The 14,132-nt window shown below is 33.1% G+C and overlaps 1 protein-coding gene across 1 annotated transcript in view; it reads left to right on the top strand.

Moving 5' to 3' along the window:
• The window catches only part of LOC111026330 (nuclear factor 1 X-type), a 127,297-nt gene that overhangs the window by 93,957 nt on the left and 19,208 nt on the right, over positions 1 to 14,132 (top strand). The window contains exon 5 of the mRNA XM_022304389.1: positions 9,985 to 10,080. Coding sequence (XP_022160081.1) covers positions 9,985 to 10,080 — 96 coding nt within the window. The remainder of the gene's footprint in view (positions 1 to 9,984; positions 10,081 to 14,132) is intronic.

Raw genomic sequence — 14,132 nt, 5'->3', positions numbered from 1 at the left:
TTTATAGGTAAGAACATGATCTGCATCACCTCAAAAAGAAATTTAAAATATTTAAAATTTAAATGCTCATAACTTGATTCAAAATTAAAAAATAAAAATTAGATTTGATAATTGTTGAGTTCACTCTAATATTAAAAATAACAGATTCAGACAGTTCTTTTGAATGTCAAACTGTCCATTTTATGCTTTAGTAAGACGGGGTAAACACAACATGATATTCTAACGTCCTCTTGTAATATATTCGTATATACATCTATATAATGTGAGCGTATAAAAAATGGTATGTATACTCTCGCACACGTCTAACATTAGGTTATTATCAACCTCAATATTATTCGCTTTTTTCGCAATTTACCGTGAAAAATCCTTCGGAACCGGGTGTATTGACATTTGATCATACATGATTTTTGATTGTGGAAGACCATCGCGACAAAAATGTGTGCTCCAGAACATGTGTTTTTTTTTTTTTGTAAAACGTCGTTGGTTGTTGTAAAACTTATATACGACTGTCTTATCTTCGTTAATAGATTATATTTTATTAATATAACTTACCCCAAATAACTAACTTTTCTGTTAACATTTTGAAAACAAAAATTATTTATAATTTAATTTAATGCCACGACCTTAGCAAAATTGCATTTATAATTACTATAAGCTAAATGCGATTCATTAAAAAAAAACCATTACCTGCTCCATAAATATACCCCACTGTCTCAATATATATATAATATTTTGTATATTATGGTCTTTCGTTCCGCTCGCTTTCAAAATTCGTAAGACGAGATAGTTCTGTAGAGTTCTGAAAATAGTAAAGGGACACGTAATTATATTAATTAAAAGACTCGCGTGATAAAATACGCAATTCACTTGATACATTATTAGTAGTATTATTATTATTTTGAATTTTATATAGGTAATAGACACTATACTCATTCACGAGGCCGTCAAGTAGAAATTCATTCAAACTAAATTTGACGGTTCATAAACGATTATACAAACTCCAATTTAATATAATGCGTGTCTTACGTTTATCAAATACACTCGAGTGTGCTGACCGAATATTTCCTTGATCTTGTTCCAAAAATCCAAACGGTATTATATAACCTCGATTACGTCTTCGCCGGACATTGGTGTTATTATTATTATTATTTTTAAATAAACCAACGCGTGTTTATAAGTATATTATGTATATTATGCGTATCAAATAAGCTCTGTTTTTGTTTTATAATTGACATGTGTTTTGTCATAAACTCATAACTCGCGAATCGCGATAGAAATATAACATATGCGCATTAAACTGATCGAATAAAAAGTGTCGTGAGCGTGTGTAATTGACGCAAATAGTGTTTGATTTATGGAAGGCGCTATTGAATATACACGCACAACGTATGTGTGTTAGTATATTATGCGTAATAACATGTGATCAGTCGGTGCCCACATTTTCCTGTGCGTCGCAAATTTAATAATATTGTTGTAGTTTATGTTGATCGAGGATTGCAGAGACTAGCTGAGTTATTTATTACAGATCGATTCACATTTCGGGTTCCTGGAAATGTCAGGCTTAATTACTATAGTTTATTGGGTTCAACTACTAGTTTTAGATGAAGATTACACGTCATGATTCTTTTTCTACATGAATTCACTATTGTGGCACAGAAAAGAAATTTCATTTTTCGGGAGGACATTGTGCGTAATTTGAGTGTGAAGTATAGAGTAGCGCATAAAAACATTTCAGCAAACACTTTTTCTTCTCTTGCAACATGTTTGTGCATAATCAAACTTTACTTATATTGACCCATAGTTTTTTTTAATAGTTTATAACATATTTTGTTACACACATAATAATTATTAGTTGACTTCAAGAACAGCTCGAAAGTTATAAAATGCATACAAAGACACATTTAATTTAATTGGGACATTTATGTACAAGGCCGTGTCGGAAGGATTAAAATCATTTCTATTTTTATATGTTTGAAATACTTTTAAGAGACAAACATTAAAACAGTTAAATTAAAAATTAATTTCCAACATAACCTGCTATAGAGATTATAGGTCCTGTAGTATGATGCACTTGAATCCAATTATGTTTCAGGTTCAACATCTAAGTGACTAAGTATTTGAAGTTGTATACATTTTTTTGCTTTTCCAACTTATTACACACAAAATCAATTTATTCTTCATATATGCATGTCAGCATTTGTGTATAGTAGGAATATAGTAATACTCACACTAACGTCTAAATATTGTTTACTCACACAGACAATTAATCAAAAATAAAATACTAAAAAAGTTGCCTGTTTAATGCTTCTAATTTATTAACCACCCCGTGCAACTTCAATACCTACGTCCAATATAAAATACAATTAAGTATAAATCAAAATTCAAACCGTATAATATATATATATAATATATATACCTGAATACGAAATTTTGCAACCAGGTTCGCTTTAAGAATCATCATATACATGTAAGTGGTTATAGGTTACCTTAGTCTCCCCTTTGTATTAATATATTACGTGCCGGTTACAGAGCACTGAAGAAGCAGGGGGTTAAAGAAAAGGAAAAAAATAACTAATAACAAGTATACGGGGAGGAAAATTATACGTGAACCGAGATTTATTTACCGAGAATTATACCAGGCCTATACACACACGCATTATATACATGTATAGCAAATAACCTATAAAATGTTTTGCGCAGTCGCGGTACGTCTAGAAAGTTTGGAGCCCCTAAATTTGCCGTGGGGATCACTGCAACGACGATTAGAGATTAACTTAATGTACGTTACACGCTTATATATACCGCGTGCGCGGTTAAGTGTTATCGTCGCAGCACGTTATCGTGTATAACCTAACCTATATATATATATACACAACACGTGGTTAAGTATTATGTCATCGTCGCAGCACCTTATCGCGTGTATATTATATATACCTATGTGTGTACAATGTATCTAACAGTGCCTGTCCTCGTACACATACCCTCTTGCGTCCCACGCCTATCAAATACTCTATTTCTAATTGCTTCTCGGGGTTAAATTCGAAAACCTACATTTCACCGCCAGAAAACTTGGTGGGAATTGACGAGTAAGGGAAGTAACATTTAATTTTTCAAAAATTAATATGAATAATAGCTCAGTTTTTTCGCTGTAAATGGCAGATTTTTAAGAAATTCGAAAACAAATATTGAGTTAGTATTAAAAAATGTAGTTTCTTCGCTTTTGTTGGATAAAGTATAGACATAATCTACGGTGATACATGTTGTATAATATATATATATATCCCCACCGAGGGTTTAGATAGGGTTTTCGATTGTCATATTATCTCGTGGACTTCACTTTTTATTATTCCGATGGACATAGTCAGTAGATGAGTCGCTGAGAAACCTATAATATGGATAGTGTGCTGTAGAAATTCGATGTGATAGTTATATATCATATGGGTCAAGAGGTGCAACTATAATGATTTGTTTTGCTACATTTTGGTTTGATTATAAAAAATACCTACCTAACTCTATTCGATCGTTTGCGGTGCTTGCGTGTATTTTCGAAAATTCTCTATGAAATATCGATCACTCCCGATGATATTGAATCGATTTACTCAAGACTCGAGTATTACAGTGATTTGTTTTTTTTTCAAACTGAATCTTTTTTTCCGATTCCGTGTACTCGTAAATTATTATGCCCAGAAACGTTTTGGTCGCTTCGTAGTTTTTAAATGCAAATCCGACACATGCATATAATATATTATCGTACGTGTAATTGAATTAAAATGTCAGTATGTAATATATACACATTTTTTTAATTTCGTTTCTCATCATTAAAAAAAACCCTAGTGACGAAATAATAATACACGTCTTAAACGTTGTAGTTATTCGTTTGATTAAACATTTTAATTATTATACCGAATTTTTAATTAAACGGACATTTTTGAGACGTTGTAGTTTAGGCGATCAACCGGTCGTATACACACAACATATTTTATATATCCACCTTATAGCCACCGTAATCAGTAAAATATAGTAATTTTATCAATTTGTCTTTGTTTTTTGTTCATTTATTTTTAAAAGAAATAAACAATTTCTTTAATAACTAGTTCAACTCAATTATAAGTTCTACTTTAATAATCAAAAAAAATAATAATTTAATTATCTAATATTTTTATCACATCGGTACTTACTGCAAAAATTAAATTAAAAAAAAACCTAGTGATCCCTTATATATATTATATACAATACACCTATAAACCTAATAACATTTAAAAAAAAAATTGGAATTTTCGAATGAGCGACTGCGGTGAGTATTGATGTCCCTCATCAAGAACTATCATATTCTATACTTATATACCATTACCAGCACAATAGCCCATGGCCAGTGAGTGTAGGTAATATGCGTGTGCAGCGTATACTGTACATGCAAAACATATATATAATAACGTACTGTGCAATGAGCACGCGCGAGCAATGAGAAGAGATTACGCTGGCACATTATAATATATTATTATTTTATTATAAAAAAAACACGGTACCCTCCTCCTCATCCGAATGAAAAGGAGCAGAAGGATATAAGAGGAGTAGATTTCCATATAAATCAACGGGAGACACGCGTTAGTGTATACGTAATAATATATATTATACGCACTCACACATGCACGCGCGTGCGTACGAAAGGCGTGAAAGTCGGCGGCGATCGTTTAGCTTGCTGGAGAGATGCAAATTTTTCGAGCGCAAATCGTCTCTGACGGGTCGTTATGGACCATTTGCCTTTGCAGCAGCCCCTCCGATATCGCCTAAATACCATATACTTTGATTTTCTGTGTGTAGGTACTTACTTTTTTTTTTTATTATTTTCGCGCTAACCTCTGTCAGTCGACATCTGTTCTGGTGATATTTTGGTATATATACGGTTGTTATATTATAAATTATTTTATAGGTACGCGACACGCGTGTACGTAAAACGTAATATTATTTTTCAATTAATTAGATAATATGTTTATTTAATTTATCGAGAATACAATGTACCAGTGTAGATATTTTCCTTATAATCTGTATCATATTATTTCGGTGCTAAAATATAATGTTGTAGGTACAGAAATTTGGAGTATATATTGTCGATAAACAATGGAAGGGGGTAGGTAGGTAGGTAATGTTGCTATATATTATACTTTTTTTTTAAAGCCAAATCTATAACAATATAGGTGGTTAGTAATTGCCTCAGAATGTCGACATTGTTATTTTTATGAGTGGATGACATAATAAAATCATGTGCAAAAAGTGACTATAATGCAACAGGATATTCATGCATATTGAATTGACTCAACTCACCAGTCACCATAGTGTTTTGCTTTTTGAAAGCAAAGTTACAACATTTCAAGCTGAACTAAATTTACTTTAAATTGAGATATGGATGAAAACAGCAGTGCTTGCCACTTTTTTAGATTTTGAGAAGTGTGATGTATGTATGGGTTATCCAATGATTTGTGTTTTTTTAATAAATTTTTGTGTCTATTATCACCGTCGGGAGCAGTAAAAACATTTCAATCTTTGACTGCGTGTGGTTTCTGGTGGAAAATCGGATCAAATTGGAGAGAGGATCAAAAGTAGAATCATCAAAATAATCTGAAAATATTTTTAAAAATATATATCATAACTTTAATTGAATTAAGTGGGCTCCACCCGATATAGTCTATAGAAAAATACCGTTGAAATATATTGTTAATTGTTATTGCCATGTCTATGCGTATAGAAAATGACAAAATAAGTTGTCAAAATTGTAACGTCGTAATTTTTGAAAAAATAAAAATAAAAATAAAAACAATGTACAAATAACCGTGAAGAACTTAATTATTATATTAAACGTAAAAATAATGATCTCGTCTTTATTAAATAATAATTAGACATAATATGGGCAATAAACAGTGTATACATTTTAATTTCTATCGACTTAAAAATATACTGCCGATCTGCTATCTACTTATTAGTATTATTATGGACAATATTATGAAAAACATTTATAACTTTAATCTGCAATGTTTTTATTTGATCTTGATGATTATGTATTGAAATAATTTACAGTTAGGTTAACATTCAATTAAGCTCATGTCAGTATCAGACTATATAGTATATACATTTATCTAATTAATTAATTGACTGAGTGATTTTACAATATTGTTTATAAGATAATAAACAAATTGTATAAATAAATGTATTTACTTTGAAAATTCTAACAAAAAAACTTTTTCGCAAAAATATTGTAGATCCGTAGAAAAATCAATAATTTATATGATATAGGTAATAAATAATAATATGTAGTTTCTTAATGTACCCGTGGCCAAATCAATTGGATGTGCGCCGCCCAAACGACCGCAGTTTCTCAACCCTTGACTGCGATCGTTTTACCTAACTTACTTATAATCATTAAATAATACTTATGGAGGTTGTGCATCGGTCGCAAACATTTTGTTTTCGGAGCACGTCGAAGTCGAACCATGGTGGATGGAAAACGGTGAAATCCCCAGACACCGGCCCGTAGAGTAAATATATATTGTAATATGTGTTGCAGTAACGATATATTGTACATCAGCGTTAAACCGATGGGCACAATAACAAAGAAAATGCAAAAAAAGGGAGAAAACGCATCCTCTCGTACATCCAACGACGTGAATATACGTGTTTATAGTACCGATGCCCTGCTATGATACTCGTAAACATATAAATCTGCACCCATCAACAGGACCGTTAGCCTATATTATATATATATAATGACGATGGCGGAGAAGTGTAATAATTTTGTTTTATTATTATTATTGTAACCATTGACCCGGTTATTGTTTATGTTATGTAATATTATTGGGTTGTGGCGTATGTTACATCTACATATATTACACAACCCCCTTTTTTACGTACGTTTTAGCACACTTAACACTCCCACATAATCCCAAAAGGTGCGTTTTATTTGTCTTTCCCTCAATAATAATAATAATATTATATGTACCTTTGCTTAATGATTTAGGTAAGTGTATAGGTAAGATTAATTAGTATGTAATAAGTATGCATCCATAAAATTGATAACGTTCAGCAATTCTAAAATTGTTAGGTACGCTTAGTGGAAATTAATTATGGAGTTATTATTGTATAATATATTATATTATATTGGGTTAAGAGTCCCATCAAAGTGCTGCTGTATATTAACACCAGAAAAATAAAATTATTGGATAACACTTGTGTAGGTGACCAATCGACAATCGGTAACTAACATTATTTAACATAACGATTTTTTAGTTTATTTTTGGAAGTATGCATTTGACGTTAAGTTGTAGCATTAATGTTTCATTTGGCTTGTACATGAGTTCATATTGTTCATAATGTTATGCTGTGTTCGCAATATTTTTTGGGCCTGATGTCTTTAGTAAAGCGTATGTAGTACATATTATTACAGTATTTACATATTTATAGTACCTATACTTCATGAACATAAAAGATTTTTACTTTTCATGATATACTCACTTATTAACAGCGATAACTAATAATAATCAAAACTGTAAAAAGGGCAAAAACAAAAAGGTTTTTTTTGTAGGATTGTACTAGTACGATATTATTATTATATTGTCATAATGAACATCACGTATTTAATGGTTTTATTTTTATTGAAAAAAAAATATATATTACGATTTGTAGAGAACAAAACCAACTGGTTGTTACAATTATTTTACTTAAAGGCTTACTGTGCATTTTGGTATTTGTAAATTAGCGATGTTGAGCGATGTTGATCAAGCATAAGGAATTGAAATATTCTAAAAACAGAAAGGACAAAAATAATTATTAAAACTATTAGATAATAGAAGATTTATAATGAAAATAATAATTAAAAGGTTTCAGTATAGGGTATTCGTACTCGACTTCTTGTTGGTCCTATAGTAACCGAACCTAGCTTAGCTTGATGTCATCAGTGATCACTACGACATCCAATGTCTGATCTGATTCCACCTTTTTGGTTGATGGTTCTGGTTCCTGGTTGGTAGGATCCTTAGTTGAAGTATTTCTTGCGTTGAGAGTTGTCCATTTAACTATTTGGATTTGTTGGCTTTCTGAGAGTTTTCTGGCCTCTCGTTTCTCCTTGAGTTTTAACAATTTCTTCTTCATCCTTTTGGCCTTCGATAACTTTTTTGCTGCTCTCGAAAAATATATGGGTTTCGTTGTCGCCATTCTGGACTTTAGGGTCGATTCCCAGTGTCCGGAGTTGAACCCGGACGTCGAGGTATGCCGGCCGACTATGTGTAAAAGCGACTCGCTAGGGAAAAGCTTGTTGTTGTCAGACATCATTAAATGCTCAAGTTTAGATCTAAACTGCAGGGCTGCATGACAGGTTTTCTGCGCTACACTCCTGAGTCCTAGCCGAAAGTACTGCTCGTGCGGTGGTTGCTGGTGTCCCGTCTCGTGGTCTGGGGTACTTTCTGGCATCATGATTGCTTGTTAGATTGATCTTTTTCAACTATGGGAAGACTATACAGTGAGTGGGTGGGCACAGATTCTACTGTGATAATTAGTATAGAACGTTGTAACCGAGGACGTCACGTAACCAAAACTGAAACAGCAAAACAAAAATAACAGTGTAAGAAAACCGTGTGACTATGTGTTTAAAAAAAAAAACAAACAACTGTAACCATGCGACAGCGGTTTTTGTGTGGTTGTTTAAAATTCAAAGCAACTGACAAGAGAAAGCCAGCCTTATTTAGAAATTATTTTTAAACATAATCCCATATTAATAATTAATAATTATAATTGTCCAATGTATGGCAAAAGGCATTCTCAATATTAGTAACTGAATTAAGTCGATTTGTTTCTACCGAAGTGATCTCATGAAGAATAATCATTTATATTATCAATTATGTACTTATAATTACTATCTAATTTTTTTTTTTTCATAAACGACACAATTATTGCTTAAATACCCATTGTTTACTCAGTGACCTAAACCTGTGTACCTATATAATTATATTAACTGTATATAGGCGTAAAATATTCTAAACGTATAATGTAATATACGATATTATATAGGTAGGTTACTTCTACTCGTCGACTATTGTAAAAAAAAAAAACGTTTTATTAACATGATACCTACGTACCTATACATAATAATATTATGTACGTCGTTTAGGTAATTTATTAAGTTTCAATGGACTACAGAAAATATAAAAAAAAATGCAGATACCACGTTTATAGTTTGTGTCGATAATATCTGCTACGTATATATACAATATATTATAATAGTAGTACACGTTCCGCAGTCCGCTGCGGTGAAACGTTCTTATTCCGACGACCGCTTAAAACCGCAACGGCGGCGGCGTCACGCCGCAATCGCGTGTACCCGGCAGACTAACACACAGCAATACACACATATACATCATTATACGGTTCGCCCCCTTTGCGAATCCGCATAATATAATGTAATTAATTTTTTACGTCCGTTTTCTCGACATCGTATTTATAATATATGATGGCGTGTGTGTGTGCGACTCGGGCCCGACGACCGTTCGTAAATGGGATTTAATCCGATCTCCCCGGCGGCGTCTTATCCACAGTATATACTATCATGTGTATTATAGCATAAACATTGTATACTCGTGCTGGAGTTAATTCTTTAAAATCCAACGGGCGTCTAGGCCTTTAAATCTTCGCCGCCGTCGTTTTCTGACGAACGACCTCTCCGCCAAACGTCTTTGTCATAGCACACACACACACACACACACACACACACACACACACACACACACACACGCGTATATCGGCTACGTTTGTGGTGACGTGCGACCCCGGGATGGTGTCGGTTGACATAAAGTCGAAATAGTAATAGTCAGAGGTGTATAGTCGTAATTCGGGGTATTTTTCTTGTACGTAATATATGTGTACATTTTTTTTTTCATTTCACACACCACGTTTTATTTTGTTCAACGGTTGTTTTCATTTTTTTTTTCTGGTTTGTTGCAGGCTATTCGCACAACCCCTATAACGGTGTGGTATGCAACGATAACATTTTAGCGACCGGAGTTTTTTCGTCCAAAGAACTTTGGAGGCTTTCCAAAGGTAGGGAACCACAAAAATAGTAATAATAATAATAATAATAGCATAGGTACAACCGTAGTAGGAGAGGGTTACACGTCCGTATCCGTATATATTCAATGCATATATTTATACCCACTATTATAATATAAAACGCATACATTTATAATAATAATGCTAGCTATATATTATACATGCGAACATCGAGCGAAATAAAACAAACAACGCGGACCTTCTTCTCTTTTATATCCACGCGATTTCCCGTTAAATTTTCCCGATGTTCCGACGAGGTGTAAATGAGACAACAAACATATATACCTACAGCGTTATCATAGTCGCCATAATCTCATGCGACAAGAACGGGTTATCACCACACATGCAATATATTATAAAATATACCTTCTGCAATGTAACGTACAACACGCATACACACACCCGAGTACTCGACAATCCGATGTTAGAAAAAGGCATTTTGTCCGTCGCACGAATTATCGGCATATGTTGCGTACAATTTAATCATCATTGAGTATAAGAAAAAAATGTGTACTGCATTTATGTCTGACCTTATCCACAACTGACGACATAATGTAAATCTGTAATATAATTTCCTCTCAGATTGCGATATGAAAATATCCGTAGTATAAGTGATTGTCGGTAATAATAAAGACGGTTGTTTATCGGTCGACCACAATAATAATATATATTATAACGTTATATTACTTTATGCACGAACCGAGAAGAGGTAAACATAAATTATAATACGATATTATTATGATGTCTTTATCGACCGCGCGCCCGACGAGATCGAGTTGTCGATGTTAAAACTACCTAACGTCATCAATGCGATCATTAAATTAAACAAAACTTTCAATAACTAACCGCCATTTGTTATACGTGTATAGTGATGATGGTCATTCGCCGACGACTCTTAGTTCTCGCCGTATATGAATGTACACGCTTTTCAATCGCCCTCGGACTCTATTAATATAATATCGATTGATATATTAATATATACACGTGCGGCTTATTATTATTATTATTACTTTTATTATTATTACTAGTATACATCGACGACTAGCACATGGCGCTCGTAAAAATATAACGCCTACTCGTAAATCCGGTAGTTTTGACGTGGAGAAATAAAATCACGAAAACCAGCCGAGAACTCAACGCACGTTGCACCGGCTGCAGTGTAAGAGGTACCTACGCGGGATTTCAATCTCGGTATAAATTGGCAGATCGAATTAGATTTCTCTTAAGTTCAGTCTCAATTGTTTGCAAAAATAATGCATAGATACGTATTGGAGTTACTTGATCATAAATATCGGAGTTCGCTGAGCTATGACAACGCGTTTGTGATGTCGATGTCGGTGCTATTGGATACAATATTATTAAATTCTAATCAATCTCTGTATTCTGCAGACGAGTAAAGAACGCAAGTGATCCCTCAATATCAAAATAATTGTATATAATAATTAAAGTCAAAACTTACAACTGCCGAAACTGATGAGACAGTACTGTGGATAAGTTGCTGCAGGGTGTGTGGTTTTTTATTTATAAGATATTGATTGTGCATCTTATATTATGCGACATATACCTATTATAAATGGTTCGCTTATTGATAGCTGCGCGATTATTGTTTTTATGAATGTATGAAAGATTGGATAAAAAAATTTTTGAAAAAGTTTTTTAAGAATTTCCGGTATTTACTATACAATGAATCGTTATTTTTCTTTGGTACAGTTTATGGGAGTAATGCTTGAATTGACTTTTTCAATTGATTTTCGATTATTAATTGACTTCTATAGACGTGTTACGAACGTCAAACTATCTATAAGATCTGTACTAATTGTATAATATTATATCAGTTAGAATCATAAAAAAATTAATTTGAAAATAACGAAAAAATACAATATTTATAACTTATAAATAATAAATTGCAGAATATCACAATGAAATGTGTACATAGACTTAAGTAAATGACAAGTTTTCGAATAATAAATTATTTTATTTTTCTCGAAATGTATACCAAACATACTGCATGCCTTCGACATATTAAATAACAATTCATATTTCACGGTTGAAAAAATACATTTAAACTTTGAGCCATACGCCTTTTGAGAGAGTAGAATATTACTATAAATCATACTATAAATATCAATATTACTAGTTTATTCGTTTGCGTAAAACGTAGAAAATACGTCTGCGCAAAAATAACGCCAGAAATGATCAAAACGCATCATGAACACAATTTACATTTTTCAAAGTCTTATTCTCTATGTTGTATAATAATATATATCAGTCGGCTGACTTGCACAGTGCATTGTGCTATTGCGGCGATTTCAGAAGAAAGAAAATGTCTATTTGGATTAATTTATTATTAAGGCAATATTATATACTGAACGAACTCGGAATCGGTGGGATGAAATCGTATTTCTACAACTTATGATAATAATAATAATATAAAAATTATGCAATGTAAACTGCATACTTGTCAGGACTACAAAGACGTCTCATTGAGAATATAATTTTAATATTGTGTCTAAGAAATACCCCGTGTAAGTCTACAGAAATCAACTAATATTACCCATAAATTATATTAAAATTGCGTGCATACAGCAGACAGCAGTAACCTGCCAGCAATTTAATATGGCTCCATAATGTTAGTAAGGTACGGAATTATTCAGCAATAATGTTGTTGATTAAAGTATCAAAATAATATTAAAAACCGTTTTAAAGAAGTTTTATTTTAGAACCTACGAGCTCATCAATAAATTTTATATCGCTGCAAATATGTAAACGTGCTATAGAGATAATATTATTTAAGATGGTACCACCATCACTCGGTGACTTTTTATTTGGCTCTATAACTTTGCAAACATAACAATTCGACTCACCCAGACCCAGCGCTAGATAGGAGAGGTACTTTCCCATATTGCTTTTGAAATAGTCAAATTCAATTACAAACATTTCGATAATGAAGCGATACAGTGATTATTTAATATTTTCATGACAGATTTTTTCTCCACCGTGTTATAATTACTATCGTATGATAAATTAGAAACTTATGGGGAACGACATATTTTAATTTTCTACGAATCTTATAACAAAAAACTACGAACAGTTTCACTTTTATAGAACGGAAGTTTCAATCCCATCAAAATATATACCAACATAATAGCTTATTATATACTCGCTCGGTATATATAGTCACTAGACTATATCCCTATAGTCTCTACATTTAAGTTCTATAATTATGACTTAGCTGCTTAGGTAATACTGTGTGTAGTAGGTATGTTTATTAAATATAATTGTGCTCAACAGACGCTCTGTAATTTTCAAACGCCTTTTAGCCTGGTTATTTACAATTTAAAATTCTATAAATCACTTTGAGCAGCCTGCTCAGATTTTCCCGGTACACTTCGTAATCGAGGCACGACGCCGAAAACTCATATTTACTGTTGTTTTTTTTTTTATTTAAGTATATATAGTAATATATATCTTTCTGCGTATATTAAAACATCTAGCACAGCAGACGACTGCATATCGTATACATATCGCCTCCTCATAATAATGCGTGTGTGCGTGTGTGTGTGTGTGTGTGTGTGTGTGTGTCTTAAGCGCGTGGTCCCCACCGCCTGCCCACCCGCAGCACCACCTTCGGCCGCGTGCGAGCGCTACCGCCGCCACTGTATAGGAAGATCGCCTGTTTCAAAGTCGTAAGTCATCCATTGGTATCCGCAACATTTGCTGGCACACAACATTGCCCCTTTTAAGGATTAGACCGAGGAGAGACGTCGCGCGCGCACACACACACACACACACACACACACACACACACACACACAAGCGTACACATGTATGTGTATAATATTTATCCGCGGGTAAAGGGGTGACGTATCATTTTCCGCGCGCACACACGTGCGACCGAATTGTTCGGATGTAAAACCCGACAATTGTTCACGTTTGGTATATATATATATAATAATGTAATAATATAGTTTATAATATACTCGGTGGCGGCGGGTTATACCGCAAAATATATGACGATCGCCGACGACGTAGAGATGAGAGAG

The sequence above is a fragment of the Myzus persicae genome, unplaced genomic scaffold (assembly GCF_001856785.1).
Source record: "Myzus persicae strain clone G006 unplaced genomic scaffold, MPER_G0061.0, whole genome shotgun sequence".
Taxonomy (NCBI): Eukaryota; Metazoa; Arthropoda; class Insecta; order Hemiptera; family Aphididae; genus Myzus; species Myzus persicae.
The sequence above is the reverse complement of the archived record's forward strand: the minus strand, read 5'-3'. Positions and strand labels throughout refer to the sequence as shown.